This window comes from Rana temporaria, chromosome 5 (genome assembly GCF_905171775.1).
Source record: "Rana temporaria chromosome 5, aRanTem1.1, whole genome shotgun sequence".
Lineage (NCBI taxonomy): Eukaryota > Metazoa > Chordata > Amphibia > Anura > Ranidae > Rana > Rana temporaria.
The window spans coordinates 86,700,407-86,725,010 of NC_053493.1; the positions used below are offsets into that span (position 1 = coordinate 86,700,407).

Consider the following 24,604-nt stretch of genomic DNA (forward strand, 5'->3'; position numbering starts at 1 on the left):
ACACGAACATGTTGCTCATAAATATTTTCTAGTAGGTGGGCTTGCACAGCTTAATAGATGTCTGGCTATGGGTAGGGTTGAGTTTCCAACCAACGTAAACTGTGGCCTATGACAGCACATATCAACACATATTTTTTTTAGTGTCAGTTAAATCTTCCTGTGTATGGTAAAAGGCCAAATATATCAAAATTATTTTATTCACATCAAGGTAAAAAAAAAAAAAAAAAAAGAATAAGAGTGCTAGCTGGGGTTAGTTATTAGAGCATTCTTTCCCAACCTTTTTACCACTGAGGAACCTTGTTAGTCAATGGAAAGAATAAATATATTTTCTTACAGGGAGGGGCAAACTGTCACCTTTACAGACAGCTATAAAGACCACTGGTGTCGTGCTGTCACTCTTCCATTTGGCATTGTGGCATTGCCCCTGGAACTATGCAGGCACCATCAAATGGGAGGCTGATTAGCCACAGAACAAGGAAACCCTAACATCCTCTGGAGGAACATAGGGTTGCAAGAGGTATGCCCTCATCCCAAGAGAGAAATCCAAAAGCTGTCACTGTTGATTGTTTTTTAAAAAGTTCCTAATCATTACATGCACCTGACCCCTGCACACATTGTGCGTTTCATACTTTTCACCCCTGCACACGTTATGTAGACTCAGGTTTTAACCCTCTCTAACCATTAGTGCAATTATTCCACTCCTCTGAGTGCCCAAGGATGTCTCCAAATTTTTATGTCCCTGTTAGAAGAGGGGGTCCTGTCAGGTAAGCTATATGGAGCCCCATGATTTGTAATGGCGACCCTGCATACTAGGCAATATATAGCTATCTGCATCCTATTCAGACTATCACAGCAGTACCGACTACCTTTGCAAATCTGAAATGTTATCTGAGTGCCGATAACTTCAATGGAAGCTGATGCTAGAAGATGTGAAATTGCGTATCACAATAAATCATGTCCTTTACTCCACATAAATCTGTCCCTACCATGAAAGGGTCACTTAGTTGTGTTTGCCACCCAAGGCCAAAGGTTCCCAGTCCTCACCTGTAACAATCATCTATAGATGCACATATGTAAACCCTTCCAAATGATTTTTTTTTTAAACATACTTATTTTTAACTGCCCACGTTTGTGAACTACACCATTCACTTTTTAGCTGGGTGAAAGCTACCCTCTATATTTTATTATTCAGCAGCTATTATTTTAGCTCATTTGAAATTGTAAGATTTAATGACAGCATTACTAGAACCCTAAACTATAAAAGCAAATACTACACTGCAACATGGCTAATTTAATACATGTGTGATCAAATTTGAGGCTTGCTGTCTATGCATGACAATAAAAGATGTATACCATTACCTTCCCAGCTTGCTGAAGCTGTTTTTTATCTCGATTAGCAAAGCCAACCAGTGCACTGAGCTCAAGAAATCCAGAAGCAATGAGGACAGGTGTAAATGCTAGAATCAGCAAGGCCAACTCCCAGCCATAAACTAGAGAAATTACAATGCAGAGCACGATGCAAGCAAAGTTTTCTGCAATCAAACCAAGTCTGGAGCCAGTTGCCTAAGAAAAAAGCAATAGCATACATATTTAAAATATAAAATCTTATATTTCTTAAGTATCATGAGTATGTTGGCATGTTATATATAAAATAGTTATAGAAAATTTGATATTGTGAAGGGAAAAAAAGAAAATATGATAAATCTTACAAATTTTGCTACCTACTGTTTAGATATTTCAAACTTATAACATAGTCTACTCTCTTATAGAGACAATTTATATTTACAGTTGAATCCCATAACTTACACAACTGTACCAAATCACTACTGTACATTGATAGGGCTACGGGAAAGGATAGGCCCGGAAAAGAAGGGAACCTAGGTGGTGGGTCGGCATGACTGGGGAAGCTGGGGGGAGAACACCAGTGGGCAGTTTAAGGAGGGGGTCAGGAAATCTGGTGATGGGGTGTGAGTTAGGTAAGGGGGAGGGGGTAGAGTATAGTTATCCCGGGTAGGGGGTGGGCCCAGCTCATTCCCGGGCAGCAGGGCAGGATAGTGGGCACCAGCAGGGAGAATTTATTTGGACTTTTGCCTTTCCAGTCATGGACACTTTTGAGGGCCTGGTAGAGCAGCTGCGTTCGGCTGCTGAGGCTAATGGGACGCAGTGGCTGAACTCTCAGCTTTCTGTGCTTCTACAGGGGTCGGGGCAGAGCTCTGCTTCGCCTGCCTGACCTACTCCACATGCGCGGAGGTCTAGGCCTCCGGTGCGCTACAGCCCTGATGTGACCCCTGGGGCGAGCCGCCACTCTGGGAGCCCGGTTTCGGACCCTCCAGGTCCTGTGGCCAAGCGTCCTGCACTGGCTGGTGGAGCTGGGAGGAATCCCCATCATAGGCGGGGCCTGGCCGGGAGGGTGGCTTCGGTGTCGCCCTCCAGGCCTGCTTCGAGGGAGCTGGAGTCGGCTTACCTGGTAGCGCTCGGCGAGGTCGGAAGGTGGCATCTGGCGCGGGCTCCTCCATTCGTGCGGCCGCGGCTACAGCGGGAAGACGGTCGGATGTTCCGGTGAATGTCGGCGGTGCTGGAGCGGTGCCTGCAGGACGGCAGGGCGCTCGACGTGGGAGGCCTGTCAGATCCCGCCGCGGTGTGAGGGAGTCGCGGTCTGATGACGTCATGACGACGCAAGCGGGACCATCGGCGCCTGCAATGTCTCCTGCCGACCAGGGGGACCACCGTTCGGAGGGGGAGATTTCGGACTTGGATTCGGACGTCCCGGTCGGGGAGTCGCTGAGGCTGGGATCGCGTCTTGGAGCTGGTGCCACGGCTGGTCGTTCGGACCCCACTGGGCCGCGTGGTAAGTCTATGCCTGTGTCTGTCTCTGTCCCTGTCTCTGTCCCATAGGTATATGCCTATTTTGGGTCCACTGCTTCTGGTAAGCCTCCAATCTCATATTCACCTATATTTAGCGCTACACTTTATGTTCTTTTTGGGGTTCCATTGGCTCCGGATAAGACGGAAGGGCCTGTCACGGTGCTGACATTTTTGGGCATTGTCATCGACTCTGATCGGATGGAATGCCGTTTGCCCAGTGACAAGCTGGTGGACCTTCGGGCGGCCGTGGCTTCGGCTGCTCGCCGGTCCAAGATCCAGTTACGTGATTTACAATCGCTGTTGGGCAAGCTGAATTTTGCCTGCAGAATTATGCCTATGGGGAGAGTTTTTTGCAGGCGGCTGGCTGCCGCGACTGTGGGGGTGAAGGCTCCGCACCATTTCGCTTGATTGAGCCTGGACCATCGGGCGGACTTGCAGGTCTGGGATTCTTTTTTGGAACACTATAATGGCAGGTCCTTTTGGTTGCGTCCTGCGATTTGCGCTGCCGAACTTGAGTTGTTCACGGATGCTGCCGGGTCTGTGGGATTTGCGGCCTTTTTCGGCGGGCGGTGGTGCGCAGATCGGTGGCCGGCGGAACTGGCTGAGTCACCCCTCATTCGTAACTTGATGTTGTTGGAATTGTTTCCGATAGTGCATGCCCTGGAGCTGTGGGGTGGGGAGCTCATGAACCGGAGGGTTCGTTTTCACTGTGACAATCTGGGGGTGGTTTAGGCCGTCAATTCCCTGACGGCGTCCTCTTTGCCGGTTGTACGTTTGTTGCGGTACCTGGTGTTGCTGTGTCTGCGTTTAAATGTTTTTGTGTCTGCTGTTCACATTCCTGGGGTGGAGAACGAGGTGGCTGACGCGCTTTCTCGTTTGCAGTGGGAGAGGTTTCGGCAGTTGGCTCCGGGAGCGGATCAGACGGGCGTCGCGTGCCCCGGGCACTTGTGGGATCTCGTCTTGACACCGTGATATCGCTGGTACGTCGCTCGGTGGCGAATTCCACGTGGAGGTCATATGAGCTGGTGTGGTGGGAGTGGTCTGAGATGGTGAGTAGCGTCGGGGGTTGTTCCACCGACGACGACAGGCTCCATCTGTTGTTGTATTTTGTGGGGAAGAACTACGAGGAAGGGGTGTCGGTGGCCTCGGTGAATAAGAAGATGTCGGGGCTTGCTTTCTTGTTTCAGCTTTAGGGGGTACGGGATGTGACTAAGGCCTTTATGGTGCGTAAGGCTCTGAGGGGTTACAGGAGGGGGAGGTGCGTGCCGGATTTGCGACGGCCCGTGTCGTTGAGTATGTTGGGGGTTTTGGTTGGTTCGTTACCTCGGGTCTGTTCTTCTGCGTTCAAGGCACGATTGTTCCGGGCTGCTTTTGTGCTGGCCTTTTTCGGGGCGCTTCGGATCGGTGAGCTGGTTAGTCCATCTAAGTTAGTGGCCGGGGGCCTTGCCCTGGCGGATGTGGCGGTGGGGTCGGACTCGGCTGAGTTGACCATCCGCAGGTCCAAGACGGATCAGCTGGGCAGAGGGGTGAAAGTAGTTTTGGAGTCCGTGGCTGGGTTGGACTTGTGTCTGGTCTCGGTCCTACGGGATTGGCTGGGTATTCGGCCGCCTGGGGGATTGCGCTCTTGGTACACGGTGATGGGTCGCCTTTATCGCGATTTCAGTTCGTGTCCGTGTTTCGGAGGTGCTTGTCTTGGGGCGGTTTCTAGGAGTGGGATTATTTCTCGCATTCCTTCAGGATTGGGGCGGCCACGGAGGCGGCGAAGTGGGGGGTCAGTGACCAGATTCTGCAACGAATTGGTCGCTGGGAGTCGCAGAGGTTCCGGCTCTACGTTTGCCCCATTTAATTTAAGGGTTTGGGGGCGGGTCGCCTGGGTGCTTGTATTCTGCTGTTGGTGTTTGTTTAATGTTCTGGGGTGTCCTGTTGGGGGTGGGGGTGTTTCTGTTATGGATACGTGTCTATGTCCCCCCCCCTTTCTTTTGTTTTGTCTTACAGGTCCGCCGTGTTTGATGTGGATCCTGGGCCATTCATACGTCCATTGGGGGGGCGAAGCGGGCCATGGTTAGGAGGAACGGGAGGCAGCTGGGTTTCAGTTTGGAGGAGGCTTCGGTGCATTGGATCGGGATTCCGGGCATGTTGTGGTTTCGGGTCCTTCCCGAGGTGCAGAGGTATGCCAGGCTGCACAGGCCCCCGGACGTGCTTCTTTTGCATGTCGGGGGGAACGACTTGTGTCTCAGGGCTTCTAGGGAGTTGGTTAGGGACATTAAGTGGGACTTCATGCGGTTGAGATCTGCCTTCCCTGACATGATAGTGCTGTGGTCTGATATCGTGGGTAGAACGGCTTGGAGAGGGGCACGGTTGGTGGAGCGGGTCAACAAGACCAGGATAAAGGTCAACAGAGCAGTGGCTAAGTTTGTGGTGCGGAATGTCGGTTTGGTGATTCGTCACCGTGAGCTGGAGGAGGACGCCGGCCTGTACTTGAGGGCGGATGGCGTCCATCTGTCAGCTGTAGGGACAGACATGTGGTTCCTGGGGCTCCAGGAAGGGTTGCAGCGGGCCTTGCGTTTGTGGCGGGCTTCCCACGCGTGAGGTGTCACTAGTGGGAGTCTGTGGCATGGGTCTTGGTGGTAGAGTGAAGGAAGACTGTTTATGATATGGGATGGGTTGGACCTATCTAGGTATGGGTACCCTCCCTAGTCGTAAATAGTGGACTACAAGATAACATTGGGCTGCAGTGGCACGAAGCAACAGCTCGTCCCTGAGCTTGTGGGACCACGGCTAGGGGCCAGGGTGGTGATAGTGCAGCCGATGGGGTAGTTTTGATATTCCTTTACTTACCTTAAATAAGACAGCAGTCAAAAAGTTGTGGGTTTGTTATTGTGTGTGTATATATATATATATATATATATATATATATATATATATATATATATATAGGTTCTTGTTTTATATATATATATATTTATATATTTAATATTTTTTACTGTTTTGTTATTTGAAAAATAAAGTGGCCGGATGGCCTCTTAACCAAGAAGCCGTTTTGTCTTTACTTTAGGTGTTAAGTTTGGGTATGGGTACTAGGTTTAGTCGGGACATCAGCTATACACTAGTCAAGGATAGGCCCGGAAAAGAAGGGAACCTAGGTGGAGGGCCGGCATGACTGGGGAAGCTGGGGGGAGAACACCAGTGAGCAGTTTAAGGAGGGGTCAGGAAATCTGGTGATGGGGTGTGAGTTAGGTAAGGGGGAGGGGGTAGAGTATAGTTATCCCGGGTAGGGGGTGGGCCCAGCTCATTCCCGGGCAGCAGGGCAGGATAGTGGGCACCAGCAGGGAGAATTTCCCGCCCGCCCGCCCATTTTGTGGTGGTTTCAGGTTGAGGAGGTCCAGGTGGTTGTTTGGCATGGGTCTTGGTGGTAGAGTGAAGGAAGACTGTTTATGATATGGGATGGGATGGACCTATCTAGGTATGGGTACCCTCTCTAGTCGTAAATAGTGGGCTACAAGATAACATTGGGCTGCAGTGGCACGAAGCAACAGCTCGTCCCTGAGCTTGTGGGACCACGGCTAGGGGCCAGGGTGGTGATAGTGCAGCCAATGGGGTAGTTTTGATATTCCTTCACTTACCTTAAATAAGACAGCAGTCAAAAAATTGTGGGTTTGTTATTGTGTATATATATATATAGGTTCTTGTTTTATATATATATATATTTATATATTTAATATTTTTTACTGTTTTGTTATTTGAAAAATAAAGTGGCCGGCTGGCCTCTTAACCAAGAAGCCGTTTTGTCTTTACTTTAGGTGTTAAGTTTGGGTATGGGTACTAGGTTTAGTCGGGACATCAGCTATACACCAGTCATGCTGTCTTGTGCTTGCATTTAACTCCCTACTGATCTGTAAATGTTTAATTGCTTTACCATTTACCTTTTTGAAACCAAAACATACATTATAAAAATGACAAAATGTATTATAGAGTGTATTAGCTATTTACTACATACAACCTTTTATTATTATAGGATTTGCAATATTGTAGTACAATAATCTGTACAATATTTTTTTTTTCCATGTGTTTATAATCTATACCTGCACACCAATAGGTGTATACTACTGGAGTCAAACATATACAACAAAGTGAACCTCACTTTGATGAGCTGTCCTTGTTGTATGACCTGTGAGTGTCTTGTAACCTTGTTCATATTTACTTATAAATCTACTAAAGTTTAAACAATGAAAGGACAATCAATAGTGCAATGCGTTCATCTCAAAGCTTATATTATTATTTTTAATAAAAAATCAGACATAGCAATCTTACAGTTTGTATCTGAGAAGCATCAGTGGCAAGTCGGGTTGTTAAAGCTCCTGTATTATTTTTCTTGTTATCGAACCAGGATATTTCCTTTGGAGAGAAAGAAAACAAGTATAGTATCACCTATATAAACAGATAGTTTACTTGTGCAGGTAAAGCTTCTATTAATTCCACACTAACCTGGCGTAACATTGCTTTGAATGCCATCTGTCTCAGGCGCATAGTGAGGACTTCCCCTGATCTTCCAAACATAAATCCCTGGAAATGCAGATAGATGTACACAATATAATATGAGAGATGAAGTCATTGATTTTTTCTAAATACCCCCTCTTCCCACTTTAATATTATAGGTACTGATAGGAGAAATGTTTTTTTAATTTGTTCAAGTCACTCTTGACCTACAGCTTATCTCTCTCCCATCTAACATTTCTGTCGCTCCTATTGTCAGCTTGAATTTTTTTTTGAGTGCCTGTTTGCACACTAAACTGCAGTGGTTGAGCAGCTTACCATATCAGCTGCAGTCAGACAGTGGTAGGGGTGGTTTGATGCACGTTTCATTTTTTTGTTTCAACTTTATTTGAAATGCATAAAGTGACACTTTATTCATGTCACTGTACAGCAGTGACATGCAATACCCTTCCTGTACGCTGCAATAAAATTCAGCATGTCTGCCTTTTATGGCAGCTCACTTCCCGGCTGCATTGCGGTGTGAACAGGACACAGAAAAAAAAGTAAACTGCCTTCATCCTGTGCTGTAAAATGCAGGTCACCACACTATATTACAGAGTCTAAAAGATTTTGATTAACATTTTTACGTTACATTTACAAGAATATAAGAAATAAAACATAGCACATGCATACGTCACTCACACACACACACACACACTACAATACCAAAGCTTTCTCTATTTAGTCAAAGAAATAATGCAAGCAATTAAGAAATAGTAAGCAATGCAATAACAACCTGATGGGAGAGCAATTCCTCCAGAATTGGGAGCAGTCCTCCCCTTTAGCTGTCCAAAAATAAGATTGAAGGAGGAGAGTCTGCCAGCTGGGGATCCCTCACTTTACTTAGCCATGGTTGCCAAACGTTTTAGATTTTTTGGGGACAGGCTCTGCTATTATATAACATTTTAAGCTTGGGTAGATAATACTGTAAGTAGTAAGTATACCAATCTGGGCTAGCTTGAGATTTTAGCTTGTCTATTTATCTTTACCACTTACATTTCTGAAGTTTGAAAACCTATCCTTTTCTGAGGGATCAACACCCTCAGTAATGTGAGAGGGAGGTGAGTCCCCCCATACACAGCATACACCATCTAATGCCTCGTACACACGACCGATTTTCCTTTCGGGAAAACTGCCATGACATCTTTTGGCCGGCAAAACCGGCCATGTGTATGATCCATAGCAGTTTTCCTGACGAGAAAACTGCAGGGAAAAAAAAGAGAACTTATTCTTTTTTTTCCCGCCGGAATTCCCTACGGTCTTTTTCCCATCGTGGGTATGCTTTTCCGAGGGGGAAAAAAACGCACATGCTCAGAATCAAGTATGAGATGGGAGCGCTCGTTCTGGTAAAAATAACGTTCGTACTGGAGATATCACATTCGTCACGCTGTAACGGACTGAAAAGCACAAAGACTGAAAAGTGCGAATCGTCTATCACCAAACTTTTACTAACACGAGGATCAGCGAAAGTAGCCCAAAGGGTGGCGCCGTTTGACTGGAACTTCCCCTTTATAGTCCCGTTGTTTGGACGGGCGGTATTTGGCCTGAATATGTGTATGCAAGGCAGGCTTGAAAGGAATCCCCTCGGGAAAAACTTGAGTGTACGAGGCATAATCCTATTTCTGTTACATAAACAATCCTGTCTAACTTTGTGGAAGACGAAGTGAGGTCATTGTGATGTTACAACCTCATATCCTGAAGAAGTACACATCATGGAGAAAGTGTGGACTTCCTTTCCATTTGAGAATCATCCATCCTATATAATTGAATCCCCACTAAGACTGCACACAACTATTCCTAAACATTCACTCACATTTACCACATTTGCTTCTGATGAAAAATATGTTTACCTGTGTAAAATATGTAAAGAACGATGCCACACCAATCATAGCAAATATGATGCAGTAAATGTTAATTTCATGCTGGATCAGTACAGCATCATTTATTTCAAATATCTGTAAAAGTTAAAATAAGTAATATAGAACTTGTCAACCAAAATGAGATAACCAACTGCAAAACAGAGAACAGTTACACAATTAATTCACTCATACGATCATTCTAAAATTATTTCCAAGCACTTTGTTTCTGACCAATTGTATACTCAATTAAGGCATGTTTACTAAATTATTGCAATTTAGAAGAACCTATACTGAAAAAAATAATTAAGGCTGCCATTTCTGAGCCAATGGCTTCAATACTTTATAACTTAGATTAAAAGCCCATTACAATTAACTGCTAAAATAATCTAACAATAACAAACATAAATGTATGGTGAGCATTGGGGATGGGACGAATGACCCCGTTTGGTTCGCACCAGAACTTTCGAACATCAGGAAAGTTCGGAACCAAATAACAAACCCTATTGAAGTTATGTGAGAAGAACATGAAAAATCAAAAGTGCCCATTTTGAAGGCTTATATGCAAGTAATTGGGCATAAAATTGTTATGGGGGTCGGGTACTACCCTGGGTACCAATGAAAAAAAAGTTTGTAAAAAATATATTTTTTAAATGAGCAGTGATTTATTGATGCTTAAAGTGAAAGTATAAAAATTAAAAATTCATTTCAATATAGTGCCTGGGGGTTCCCCTTAGTACACCAGTCAAGTGGCACATCTGTACTGTGTATATAAGCTACTACAACAATAATTTCATTTATAAAGCCCAACAATTTTTTTTTTTTTTTTTAGGTAACTGCTTGGGGAGCCAGTCTGTATGATGTGGTCACAATGTAGTGCACGGGGGAAAAGATTAGAGATTTGTTGTATACATTCTGGTGTCTCTAGCACAGACTTTTGATTTTTTTTTTCTGTAATGGGCGCGGAAAGATTATTCTTGGGGTTTTCGGTGGCGCCTTCACACCGTAACCCTATAGAGGTACTCTTGATGAAAACAAGAATTAACCTTGCTGTCAAAAATTGTAATCATATGCACCTGTCAAACAGGTGTGGAAAAATTGGTCTTTGCGTGTTAATTGTGTCCATAAAATGTACAGCAAAAACATTCTTACAGATTAAATCAACTCCCACAGCACTAGGCAGCCTACGAGTCCTGCAGAGATTCCACATCCCAAAAACACTTCATCTGCGACATCTGCATCAGGGGCTCCATAGCTGCTGGAAATCCAGGACTGAATTATTTTGAAAAAAGTCAGACGGTCCACCAAGTCTGTGGACAGACACGTTCTATGATCAGTAGCAAAACCTCCAGCAGCACTGAATGCCCTTTCAGAATGGTAAGGCAGATGGCCACTCACAATGTAAGTAGGTTAGTATTTCTTGAATCTCTGGATTATTACAAGATGCAGTCATCAAGTCCTATGGTATAAACATGAAGACTAGTGAATTGGATATCTCAAGGGGTTGCTCTTCTTCTTGGTCTTCATGTCCCACTTCTGGATTAAGGACAACATGGGGCAAATGATCTGCTTCTTGATTTAACTTTCCTGGTCTACAGCAACTGTCAAAGTTGTACTGAAACAACCTGTCTGACCATCTATGCATATGAACGAATGGTGGTCACACCCTGACAGCAAGGAAGTTAGAGCTTGGTGATCAGACCTTAGGGCAAACCTTCTACCATCGAAAAAGTGATGCCACCTGCATACCCATATGCAGTCCAATGCCTCTGTTCTCCTGTAGAATATTTTTTCTCAGCTGGGAAAGAGCCTGAAAAGCAAAAGCAACAGAATGTTGCTCTCCCTGATGAATTTGTGATAAACCTGCACGTAAAACAGTAGAAGCATCACAAGAGACAAACGTTGGTGCATTTGCTGAAAAAAGGGCAAGTGTTGGCACAGATACTATACAGTGTTTTAAGTTATGTACAACCTTGGTGCAGGCTTGTTTATACTGCCATTCTGCATCCATTTTGAGTAAGGTGCGAAAGGGCGTAGTGAATACAGCACAAAACATATTTTTCTTTGTTTAGAGCGATGTTGTATTCCATCAATCTTTGAAAAACTTGCTTAAGACTCCAGAGAAGGTTCATGGATAAGGATATCATCCAAGTCAATTATTACATCAGGTATTTCTCAAAAACAGTGACATTTTTTTTTGGAAACCGCTTATAGAGCTGAGCACGGTCCAAAAGGCAAGCTTTTAATGGGGAAAAGTCCCAGATGTGTAATGAAAGCTTTTAGGTTCCTGGCCTGCAATGCAAGCAGGATTAAAAAAATGCCTATGGAGGTCTAGTTTAGTGAAGAATTGTGACCCATTGCATTGGGAAATGAAATCTTCTGTAGTTGGCAATGTGTAACAGTCCAGTGTTATTGTTTTGTCTACCAGGCAAAGGTCAACACACACACAGTCATATTTTTCCTCCTTTCTTGTTGGCTATGACTAGGTTAGAAAACCATGGGGAGGGGTCAATAGGTTCTACAATATCCTTTTGCAGGGTTTTTTCAGCTCTTCCTTGACTGTGGCCTCTTAAGGGGGGTCTGCACATGTGCAGTATCACTGAAGGCTTCAGCACAGGTTTATGGTAACATTTGTGAATGTGACATAGTCTAGTAAAGGCCTGTGGGTATCCTTTTTTCATATAAAGCATATTTCTATGTCTATAAAGCGTATTTTAGCATCTGTCCAATCCACTGCATTAATCTGCAGTTCATCAGGCTCCTGATCCTCCTGCTTTAAGCTATAAACAGATGTACATGGGGAAGAAAAGCAACATTTAGCAACGTGGTACAGTTTATTACAGCGCCTGCAGCATTTGCCTTGTGTAGGGCGTAACTTTATGCCTCCCTTATGGAGAATACTCCCACAGTTAAAACATTGTATATTCAGTGAGCTGTCAGTGAGATTTTGTACTTGAATATGAGCTTCTTTAAACTCTCTACCTGGGCGTAACATTTTACTGACTTCCTGTAAAGTTATTTTTATCTGGCACCCCCCCCCCCCCCAAATCTTAGTAAGGTAAGTGTATTTGGCTCCATAAGCAGTCTTTCCCTCAGTTTTGGGCTTGTAGTCTATTCAATACACTGAAACAGGGTCGCTGATAAGGAGGAACCACAGGTCCCATTAGTTCTATTGGGGGGGGGGGGGGCAGGCAGAGAACAATCAGCTCTCACCCCCTGTCACTTTGCCTTTCTGCTATAATTGCAGCCTCTACATTCTCTCAGTGCTCTGCTGTTGGCTGTGCTCAGTCTCATCTTTTTTAGGTTCACCTTATTATCACCTCTGTAATTCTGTTTCTCATTCCCCTTTCTCATTCCAAATTCCTGCCCAACTTACTTTCCTCACAGTTATCCCCCCATCAATCCCTGCAACTATGCTCCGATCGTTCTCCTTTCTCAGCCCCATTGGTTGTGCTCTGGTTAGTCTCTCTGCAGTGCTTCACTCCTATATTTTTCATCTCATCAGACTATCCTGTAGGTTGTGTCTGTGTCAGTTAATAATGATGTTATTGTATTTTTAGCGAAAGGTCGCTTTGATATTTTCTGTGGTGGGGGGTGGTCTGGGGCCTGTCGGGGAGGCTCTACAGGGCCCCATGATTTTTAGCAGTCCTGCACTGAACCTTGGTAATTTCATCATGTAATGGTCCAAATCCTCAGGATGCTGCTTACAGTATCAGCTCTGCAGCATAGTGGCAATTGGAGTCTCCCCCCACCCTGATAGCATTTGATAAAACAAACTCTGGCCAACAAAGTATATGTGGGTGATTTAAAATAATGTTCCAGGGCTTGTACTTTAGGCTACTGCAGACATTTTTATGGAGGCCTGCAGACAGGGTTCAACTCCATTTAATATACTTTTGATGTAAAAATACTTACCGTTATGACTTTGGCAAATAAAATGCAGAAACTTGGATGGGCCCCTCCATTTATGGCCGCTGCAAGGGTTCCAATTAAGATATAAGGCCACTCTGATTTATTCAGTTTAAGTAGTCTGAAAAATGAAATATTTGGAAGCTTTTTCTAGAAGAAAAGGGAAAAGAGCAAAAATAAACTAAATGCATAGAGTTAATGGTTAGAATTATGGTCTGGCAGTGTTGGGCACAGTGGCAGCCCGTGCATAGAGGGTGCATGAGTGCCGCTCTCCCATTCATGCATCCAGCCCCCTGATGTACATATCAGGGCCCCAGATTATGGATTCCAATGTGAGGTGGGTGTTTTTTTGAAGCATGTGATAAGAGCCAGAGGCCACCCAGTTGTGTGACAATAGCAAATTCATTTTCGCTATTTTCACTCTAAAGTTCTTCCCTGCCAATCTGGAGGCAGGTCGTGAGACTTGTTTCCTGATTGGCCAAAGTGTCAGGCGATCCTATTGGATGCCTAGCGCCTATGTGCAAGAGAGAGGAGACACACGGGGTAGGAAGCAGCTGGAGGAGCGGACACCGGCGCTGCTGCCCGCACCCTGCCGCACACACAGTGGGCAGACCGTGCTGTAGGACACCACATCCCATCACCTAGATCGGGTAGGTGCCAGACCACCAGCCGCCCGGATTTGGGGGGGTGGTAGTGCCGTGCCACCAGCCGCCCGGGGGGTGATGGTTGTTTGCCGCCCCACCAAAAGAAAAACACACCAGCCGCCACTGGTTGGGGACACAGGTTGGATTACCACCAAGGTATGCAGTGCATGCGATTTTTTTTTTTTCATAAAAAAAGGTAAGTTAAAAAATCATCACAAAATTGAGTCTGTATGCATGAATATGTGCAGCGGAAAAGGAAGCCTAAAGACTCTATTAAGCAACAGGGACTGATGTAAATAGATATATACTCTATACCAGCTTTTTCAACCTTTTCAACACAGAGAAACCCTTGAAATAACTTTCTGGTCTCAGGGAACTAAAAATTACTATATCTACAACTCATGATACATTAGTGTGATGGTCAGTGGGAAGAATGCTCCTTACACTTGTGGTTATTGGGAAGAAGTCCCCCTTAAAATTGCTAAAAAGATCAATGGTGTCAGTGGGAACTTATCTAAAAGGCAGCTAATTTCTCAAGGGAACTCCTAGCAACCTTTGGAGGAACCCTAGTTGAGGAACCCTCCTCTACACATTCAGTGGAATTATGTCAGCTCTGTATGAATGAGTAAAGTAAATAAGGATTGCTATCTGAAGATGTGTCTATTCAAGTTTAAAGCTGAACTCCAAATAAAATACATATTTACCCTTGCAGTTGGGCTCTCGTGCAGTGCAAGGTCCAAATGCTCATTTTTGTCTAGAGGAAAATTAAAAGCAGTTTTATTTCTCTTATCTCTCATTTCTCCAGCAGCTGCCACTCTCCTATTTTCTCCCAGGCTCTGGGTTGGGTGGGCCCTCAGTATCCTCATTTACAATGCAGGACTACTTGTCCTAAATTGTATGTGGTGATGTCGTCGTGCATGTGACTGATGGTCCATCAAAGAGAAGTGGCTTTGGAGACTGCACAGCTAGAAGGAAGCTTGCACCACCAGGAAACTCTGGAGGGAGATAAGCACTGCAGTTGTGGTTTCTGACCTTCATTGTCCTAGAATGTAATGGTATTGTCACGGTCTGGGGTCAGGCTCAGAGGCCAGTAGCTATAGCAGCTGAGCAGGTCACCCTGGCTGATGACACGGGGTCACCTGCGGTGCGGAATCTAAGCGCTAACCGGTATTCACCAGAGCTCCTGAAGGTGGAGATGGATTTTGCTGCGTGTTAGCGCCAGGTCGCGGTCCTCAGGATTGCCCCACCAGGAGGTGAGAAAGCCAGGGTACAATAGCAGATAAGCAGGTAAGGATCAAACAGAAGCGTGGTCTGTAAACAAGCCAAAAGGTCGGTAATGAGTATTTGTAGATTGGGATCAGGCAGAAGCGTAGTCGATAACAAGCCAAGGGTCGATAACGAGTATTTGTAGGTTGGGATCAGGCAGAAGCGTAGTCGATAACAAGCCAAGGGTCGATAACGAGCAGTAGCAAATATGGACGGCAGCAGAGAAGACAGGAGCGAGATACAGGCTGGAGATAGCACAATATTCTGGCAAGGAGGAAGTGCAGAGACATGGCTTATATCAGGAAGTTGGTGGGAGGAGCAAGGGGTTCAAGGTTCAAGACAATCAAGACACAAGGCAGGAATGTTCAATGGATCAGATGGGTTTGTCCAGCAGATCAGACAGGGAGCTATCCAGCATCCCAGATAGCTCAGTGAGAAGTTTCACTGCCAGACACAGCTGAGGTCCCAGGTTCGAATCCAGGTCCTGACAGTACTCCCCTCCTCCCAGGACGTCTTAGGGCCAGGTTTCTGAGGGAACCTCTGGTGAAATTCCCTTGTTAATCTAGGGGCATGGACATTCTTTGCAGGCTCCCAAGAATTTTCTTCTGGCCCATAGCCTTCCCATTGAACCAAATATTGCAGTTTGTTCCTAGAGATCCTGGAGTCAAGAATTTTCCCACTACAAATTCTTCTTCACCCTGTACCTCAACAGGTGGAGGAGGAGGATGAATTCTTCCAGAAAAGGCATTTTCATGAAACTGTTTGAGTAGTGATATATGAAAAACAGGGTGAATCTTCATATTGTCAGGAAGTTTTAGGCGAAAAGTGACAGGGTTGATTTAAGCAGAAATCTCAAAAGGTCCAATAAACTTTTGACCCAACTTAGCACATGGAACCTGAACCTTTAAATTTTTGGTAGATAACCAAACCTTGTCACCTACCTGAAAGGTGGGAATAGACCTACGGTGTCTGTCAGCAGCCTTCTTGTAATATTCCTGCGCCTCCTTCAATGTATCGGTCAATTTCTCCTGGATCTCATGTAATGAAGTTAGTCTGTTGGTAACAGCAGGAATTGAAGTTGGGATAGGGAGATCAGGAATAAAAACTGGATGATACCCGGTGTTTAGGAAAAAAGGGCTTTGGGAAGTGGAGCTATGTTTAGAATTATTATAAGCAAACTCAGCCGTAGGAAGGTAGTCCACCCAGTCGTCCCGGAGATAACTCACGAAACATCGAAGGTATTGCTCCAGAGTTTGATTGGTCCTCTCGGTTTGACCATTAGACTGTGGATGAAAAGCTGAGGACAGATTAATTGTTACACCCAAAGCTGAGCAAAAACTTTTCCAAAATTTTGAGGTAAACTGTACCCCTCTGTCAGACACCACATCATCAGGAATTCCATGAAGTTTAAAAACTTCTCTAACCATTACCTCAGCAGTATGTTCGGCAGAGGGTACCCCCTTCACTGGAATAAAATGAGCCATCTTAGTGAGACGGTCAACGACTACTAGAATGGTGGTCATTCCTTTCGAAAGAGGAAGGTCAACCACAAAGTCCATAGAAATTGACCCCCATGGTCTTGATGGAACAGGCAGTGGTAGAAGTAACCCCAGAGGAGAAGATCGGGGTGTCTTATTGCGAGCACAGGTTAGACATGAAGCCACATATCTCTTTACATCTTTCTTGTACCCAGGCCACCAAAAGGAACGTGATAAGAGTTCTTCTGTCTTAGAAACCCCAAAATGACCAGCAAGTTTAGAGTCGTGTACCAACCTGAGGGCTTCTACCCGAACTGATTCAGGTACATAGAGGCAATGTGAATGAGTCCAAAAACCATTGTTGTACTTGAGGTTAATGTCTTTAGGAGGATTATTAAGAAGTTGGTCATTCTCATACCCCTCCTTGAGGAGATTAAGAAATGTCTTTGAACTTGTGGCCCCTAGAAAGTTCTTTTGAGGCAGGATTGTACATTCAGAGTTTCTTTCCTGGAGGGGCCCAGGCAACATCCGTGATAGGGCATCAGCCTTACCATTCCTTGACCCTGGGCGGTACGAGATAACAAAATTGAACCTAGAGAAGAAAAGGGTCCAACGTGCTTGTCTAGATGACAACCTTTTAGCAGACCTAATAAATTCTAAATTTCTATGATCGGTGAGAACGGTTACAGGATGCTTAGCCCCTTCCAACAGATGCCTCCACTCAGAAAATGCTTCCTTAATTGCCAGCAGCTCCTTGTTTCCAATGTCATAATTCCTCTCGGCAGGAGACATCAGTCGAGAGAAATAAGCGCAAGGATGAAGCTGCATTTTTTCTCCAATTCGCTGAGAAAGGATAGCTCCCACAGCAGAATTAGAAGCATCAACTTCTACGATGAAAGGTAGTTCTGGATCTGGATGTACCAGGATTGGCGCAGAAGTGAAGAGAGTTTTAAGTTTATTAAAGGCAGTCTGTGCCTCAGGTGACCACAAAAAGGGCATTCCATTTCTTTGTCAGCTGTGTAATTGGAGCAATTACCTTGGAGAAATTCCTTATGAATCTTCTGTAAAAGTTGGCAAATCCAACAAATCGCTGTATCTCCTTAACAGTTCTAGGGACAGGCCAATCCACCACTGCTTTGATCTTATCAGGATCCATGCTTACCCCTTCAGAAGAGATTATGTATCCCAAGAACTGGATTTGAGTTTGTTCAAACTTGCACTTTTCTAGTTTGATGTAAAGTTTATTCCGCCTTAATCTCTCGAAAACAATACAGACATGTTTGCGGTGTTCTTCCAAAGTATCAGAGAAAATGAGAATGTCATCCAAGTATGCTATTACAAACTGATCAAGCAAATCTCGAAAAACATCATTAATAAAATGTTGAAAAGTTGCGGGAGCATTGCAAAGCCCAAAGGGCATGACCAAAGACTCAAAATGTCCATATCTGGTTCTGAAAGCAGTTTTATATTCATCCCCGGGACGAATGCGGACAAGGTTGTATGCCCCCCGTAAATCTAATTTGGTAAAGAGTTTGGCGGAGCGGAGTCTCTCAAGCATTTCTGGAATGAGCGGGAGTGGATAGCGATTCTTAATTGTGATCCTATTTAAATCTCTGTAGTCAATACACAGACGCAGGGTGGAGTCCTTCTTTACCACAAAGAATAAGGCTGCCCCAGCAGGAGAGGTTGAGTGTCTGATAAAACCCTTCTCTAGATTCTCATTAATCCACTCTTTAAGCACTTTCAGTTCAGGTTCTGATAAAGAATAAAGGCGCCCAAATGGTATTTCTGCCCCTGGAAGCAATTCAATGGGACAATCATAAGAGCGATGAGGAGGCAGCTGATCTGCACCCTTTTTATCACAAACGTCCCGAAACTCAAGATATTGTGGAGGTAGCTTGTCGTATGACTTAATGGTTGCCAAAGCTGCTTGTAAATCCTGGGTTGGTGAAGGGCTTATTTGATAAGATTCTTTGCAATGTCTTTTGCAGTGGTCAGATGTAAAGCTTAAAGAACGTGTCTCCCAGTTGATGGAGGGATTATGGATAGAGAACCAAGGAATGCCTAGGATAATAGGGAATTTGGGTGATGTGATCAGCTCAAACCTGATGGTCTCCTGATGGTCAGTCTCAATTAAGAGCTTCAGTGGGATGGTCTCGTGGGTAACTGGTCCTGAAGACAAAGGTGAGCCATCCACAGTTTCCATATTAATAGGGGCGAGTTTATTTCTTATTAGAATGTTATTACTTTGGGCAAATTCTATGTCCATGAAGTTTCCCCCGGCCCCTGAGTCCAGCATAGCAGAGCAAGGTATTTCATTGCTTTCAACGATAAGCCTTATTGGGATAACAAAATGAGTTGATACGGAATTAACTTTATTTGCTTCCTGAATCAAAGGTGAGACGGACTGAGAAATTAAGTTTATTTGTTCAGATACTGTAACATCCGTTGCTGCAATTGTTCTTTTAAATTTATTGGGACAATTAACTGCATAATGTCCGGAGTCTCCACAATACAGACATAAGTTCTCTGAACGTCGTCTATCTTTCTCCTGAGTAGTAATAGACCTTTTAATAGCATCCACCTGCATAGGTTCAGGAGCGTCAGAATCAGGAAAAACTCTTGGACCCTTAGGCGAATACTGAGTAGTAGAAAAACGCATGCCACCATTACTGCCTAAGATTCCCAGTCTCTCCTTTCTCCTTTCAGTAAGTCTCTGATCAATTCGAATACATAATTTAATGAAAGCCTCGAGGTCGTCAGGACTTTCTACTCTGGCAAGCTCATCTTTTACTTGTTCTGAGAGTCCTTGACGGAACTGACTCTTTTGTGCTGCTGGATTCCAATTGGTATCTGAGATCCAGCGTCGAAATTCAGTTGTGTACTCTGCAACAGAGCGTCTACCCTGCCGTAAATTGTGCAATTTAGCCTCAGCAGTAGCGCAGCGGTTAGGATCATCAAAAACTTGGTTCATCGCAGTCACAAAAGAATTGAAATCATCCAAGACGACATCATCTTTCTCCACATAAGGGGAGGCCCAGGCTAAAGCTTCCTCAGTCAGGAGGTTGATAATAAACAGCACCTTTTTCCTTTCAGAAGTAAATGCAGCAGGTTGCATCTGAAAGTATATACGACATTGATTAAGGAACCCTCTATAATTGCGGCGGTCTCCGTTAAACTTAAGTGGTAGGGGCATTCGTGCATTAGAATCTACAGCAGCAGTATCTCGGGCATGAAAGTCACGCAATTGTTTATTCAGATCAAGGATTTCCTCCTGTAGCGCTTTCAGTTCAATTTGTAACTCGGAAATCTTCTCCTGGGAGTTAACAGCATACGTCTGCAACTCACCGATTTGCATTCTGAGAGGGGCTACAGCAGCTGCTACAACGGCCTCCATGTTTTGGGCCAGAATATTCTGTCACAGTCTGGGGTCAGGCTCAGAGGCCAGTAGCTATAGCAGCTGAGCAGGTCACCCTGGCTGATGACACGGGGTCACCTGAGGTGCGGAATCTAAGCGCTAACCGGTATTCACCAGAGCTCCTGAAGGTGGAGATGGATTTTGCTGCGTGTTAGCGCCAGGTCGCGGTCCTCAGGATTGCCCCACCAGGAGGTGAGAAAGCCAGGGTACAATAGCAGATAAGCAGGTAAGGATCAAACAGAAGCGTGGTCTGTAAACAAGCCAAAAGGTCGGTAATGAGTATTTGTAGATTGGGATCAGGCAGAAGCGTAGTCGATAACAAGCCAAGGGTCGATAACGAGTATTTGTAGGTTGGGATCAGGCAGAAGCGTAGTCGATAACAAGCCAAGGGTCGATAACGAGCAGTAGCAAATATGGACGGCAGCAGAGAAGACAGGAGCGAGATACAGGCTGGAGATAGCACAATATTCTGGCAAGGAGGAAGTGCAGAGACATGGCTTATATCAGGAAGTTGGTGGGAGGAGCAAGGGGTTCAAGGTTCAAGACAATCAAGACACAAGGCAGGAATGTTCAATGGATCAGATGGGTTTGTCCAGCAGATCAGACAGGGAGCTATCCAGCATCCCAGATAGCTCAGTGAGAAGTTTCACTGCCAGACACAGCTGAGGTCCCAGGTTCGAATCCAGGTCCTGACAGGTATCTAGGAAAAGTGATGAGATGAACCCCATTTATATCACTGGGCCAAATTTGTAAAAAATAAAAATGCAACATTTTCTGGGATAATAGGCAAGGGGGTGTAAGAAAATAGCATGGGGGGAGGGGGGTGGTCAATGCTCTGGGCTCCCACTGCTGTAAATTCACAGCCAGTGAGGAGGGATCAGGGGGTGGGGCCGAGCTGTGCTCTATGTGTCTATGGATGCACACAACCAGCTTGGGAGTGAGCCAGGATTGCCAGTGGGGAACCTCAGAAAAGGGGGATCGGGGCTGCTCTGTGCAAGACCATTGCACTGAACAGGTATGTATGACATATTTGTTATTTACAAACAATCACTTTCAATTTCTATGTAAAAAAAAAAACATATTACCTCCTCTTCATCCTCTGAAAAATCAACATCCTCCCCATTTTCAGACATGGAGAATTTTCCAGTTGACATATTGGAGTTTATCCTCTGTACTAAAGATGGCTTCTCCAGCGTCCCCTGTCCTGCTTCACTTTCTACTGTTGTCTGTATGGCCTGAAAAATAATTACAGAAGTGGAGAAATTACAACTACATTGGAAAAAAGGGATTGCCCACCATTTCCTCCACTCAGGGTTCTTATGCTAATAATTAACAGTACCTGAGCTGTTACAAGGGAATGATACATTCCTTTATTCTCCATTAATTCAGAATGAGTTCCCTTTTCAGCCAAAGCACCATTCTCCAACACAACAATGAGATCTGCCTCCCACACAGTGCTTAAACGATGAGCAATGACAATTGTGGTACGCCCCTCACTGGCCTGAAAGAGATGATCACATTTATTGACTGTAAAGAATGATGGATGTGACTCTGTAGAAGATCACAGTGACACAGTTAGAAAACTCTACCTTGTCTAGGGCAGCTTGTACAACCGATTCACTCTCTGTATCCAGAGCTGAAGTAGCCTCATCCAGTAAGAGTATCTTAGGATTTCGAACCAAGGCTCTAGCTATAGCTATTCTTTGCTTCTGACCACCACTAAGCTGGGCTCCTCTTTCTCCAACTAGGGTTTCAAATTTCTAAAAAAAACAAAACAAAAAAAGTTAACATTAACCACCTACTGCTCATTTATTTTATACAGTATCTCACAAAAGTGGGTACACCCCTCACATTTTTGTAAATATTTTATTATATCTTTTCATATGACAACACTGAAGAAATAACACTTTGCTACAATGTAAAGTTGTGAGTGTACAGTTTATATAAAAGTGTAATTTTGCTGTCCCCTCAAAATAACTCAACACACAGCCATTCATGTTTAAACCGCTGGCAACAAAAGTGAGTACACCCAATTAGCCATTTTCCCTCCCTGGTGTCATGTGACTCGTTAGTGTACAAGGTCTCAGGTGTGAATGGGGAGCAGGAAATTTAGACTAGAAAGATGGACTTTAGGTGGCACATGGGTAATAAATTGTAAAATTCTATAGATATTTATTGTAGAAATTTATTTAAAAGATTCATAAATCATAATACAATATCCTGAATGAAGAGACTAAAAGGTGGGACTTTGATTGAAGCACACTACTGAATTATATGAACCAAATATAATGAAAATTGTTTTATTAAAACAAAGAGGGCATGACATATACATAATAAAACAGTATGGTAATCCTAATGGGTCTCAATAATTACAATCTAGATATTACATAATAGTACATGAACAATCCAACATAACACACATGGTAATGCATAGTGATTGTGGCTCTCAGTACATAGAATCTAGAGAATACATGATTGTACATATTTATCTCAAGGTAACATCCATAGTAATAAGTCTTAGATATGTGAACCGACTTTGTAGTGGTAACATATAAACAAGAGGGTAATAATATATTGGTTTATTAAAATAGAATATTAAAATGCAGATATTGAACATATACACTGTGACAGATCATCATAGAGAGGCTCTACGCGTTTCGTGTTCACTTTAACACTCGTCAGGAGCAGATACACAGTATGAAGGTATATATAATAGAATAGAAAATGCCATAGTAATAAAGTAGTAAGGGTTATAGAGAGCATATAAGAAAGAGGGGGAGAAAAAAGGTCCCAATCACTCTTACCTCTTTGTAATATATGGGTGAGATAGAAGGATGATATTGAAGGTAGGGGGCAGCTATAGAAAACACGCTATGTTGCTTAGAAGGTGACACCGCCCTCCCTTTATGACGCAGTGTGGCGTTGATGGTCATCATTGGCTTACGGCTGTTATATATACCTCACCTGCACTGTGCCAACACTCTTTGTTGGTTTACTTCCATGACACTTTGCATCTCCTGGAACAATTCCTCTTATATATCCTTGCAGGTACTTATGGTCTAATCTTTATATAATTATGTTTATACTCCCACCTTGGCTTTATTTATGTTCCTCTTGATATGCCAATAGGGTTGAGCGAACCCGAACTGTAAAGTTCGGGTTCGGTACGGACTTTGGGCTTTTCCCGAACCCGGGCCCGAACCCGAACAATTGGAAAAAGTCTGGGTTCGGGTTCGGAGTTCGGGTATTTTTTGGAGCGCTGCACGGCAGCCAATCGCCATTCGTGTTACTACTGTGACTGGGAACTGATCACAGCCATGCCTACTTATGGCATGGCTGTGATTGGCCAGTGCAGCATGTGACCCATCATGTGACCAGTCTCTATATTAGATAGAGGCACACAGCACAGATCGTCACTCTGCTTCACTCATGATAGGGAAAGGCTGCTGGAATCTGCTGCTTAGGGAAAGTCTTAGGTGTATCTGGCTCGTTGTCACTGTGCTTCACTTATGTGAGGGAAAGGCTGCTGAATCTGCTCAGGGACAGTGTTAGGTCTATGCTGCTATGCTGCTCCAGAAATATCAAGAAGCACACTTTATTTCTTTGATATCTGCATCATCTTATGGCATCTGGCTCGGTGTCACTGCTTCACTTATGTGAGGGAAAGGCTGCTGAATCTGCTTAGGGACAGTTTTAGGTGTATGCTGCTCCAGAAATATCAACACACTCTCTATTCCTGTGACATCTGCTGTGCTTCATATAGTTTAGGAATTTTGTTCAGCTATAGGGGCAGTCAGCACTCTATAGGTGACTGAGTATTTCAACAGCAGTACACCTGCCACACCACCTGTGCACCTGTGATATACTGTGTTTCTGTCAAGTACATAGTCAGGGAGAGGTTCCTGAAATATTTTTCCTATAGGGGCAGTCAGCACTCTACAGGTGACTGAGTATTTCAACAGCAGTACACCTGCCACACCACCTGTGCACCTGTGATATACTGTGTTTCTGTCAAGTACATAGTCAGGGACAGGTTCCTGAAATATTTTTCCTATAGGGGCAGTCAGCACTCTACAGGTGACTGAGTATTTCAACAGCAGTACACCTGCCACACCACCTGTGCACCTGTGATATACTGTGTTTCTGTAAAGTACATAGTCAGGGACAGGTTCCTGAAATATTTTTCCTATAGGGGCAGTCAGCACTCTATAGGTGACTGAGTATTTCAACAGCAGTACACCTGCCACACCACCTGTGCACCTGTGATATACTGTGTTTCTGTCAAGTACATAGTCAGGGAGAGGTTCCTGAAATATTTTTCCTATAGGGGCAGTCAGCACTCTACAGGTGACTGAGTATTTCAACAGCACTACACCTGCCACAATACCTGTGCACCTGTGATATACTGTGTTTCTTGGGGGGTTCAATAATTTTGAACAAAACTGTATGGACCTCGTCCTCAAAGGTCAAAAATCATTATTTTTTATTTTATTTTTTTAATGTTATTTTAAGTTATTTCCCTATCCACATTTATTTCCAGAGTACTTGCCATGCTCTTCCCGACATTTTGCTGCCATTTGCAGCACTCCAGCCCTTTCCCTTAGTTTTTTAGAGACATTTTTGTAGTCAAAAGTC

At 44.3% G+C, this 24,604-nt stretch overlaps 1 protein-coding gene across 4 annotated transcripts in view; it reads right to left on the reverse strand.

Annotated features, from left to right (window-relative positions):
• LOC120940141 (ATP-binding cassette sub-family B member 5-like) overlaps positions 1–24,604 on the reverse strand; it is a 125,544-nt gene that overhangs the window by 15,343 nt on the left and 85,597 nt on the right. For all 4 annotated transcript variants that reach the window (XM_040352809.1, XM_040352811.1, XM_040352810.1 and 1 more), the window contains 8 exons: positions 21,559–21,729; positions 21,309–21,470; positions 21,055–21,204; positions 13,170–13,313; positions 9,249–9,353; positions 7,351–7,428; positions 7,177–7,260; positions 1,360–1,563 (listed from right to left, as the gene is read on the reverse strand). In XM_040352809.1, the coding sequence (XP_040208743.1) occupies positions 1,360–1,563; positions 7,177–7,260; positions 7,351–7,428; positions 9,249–9,353; positions 13,170–13,313; positions 21,055–21,204; positions 21,309–21,470; positions 21,559–21,729 (1,098 nt within the window). The remainder of the gene's footprint in view (positions 1–1,359; positions 1,564–7,176; positions 7,261–7,350; positions 7,429–9,248; positions 9,354–13,169; positions 13,314–21,054; positions 21,205–21,308; positions 21,471–21,558; positions 21,730–24,604) is intronic.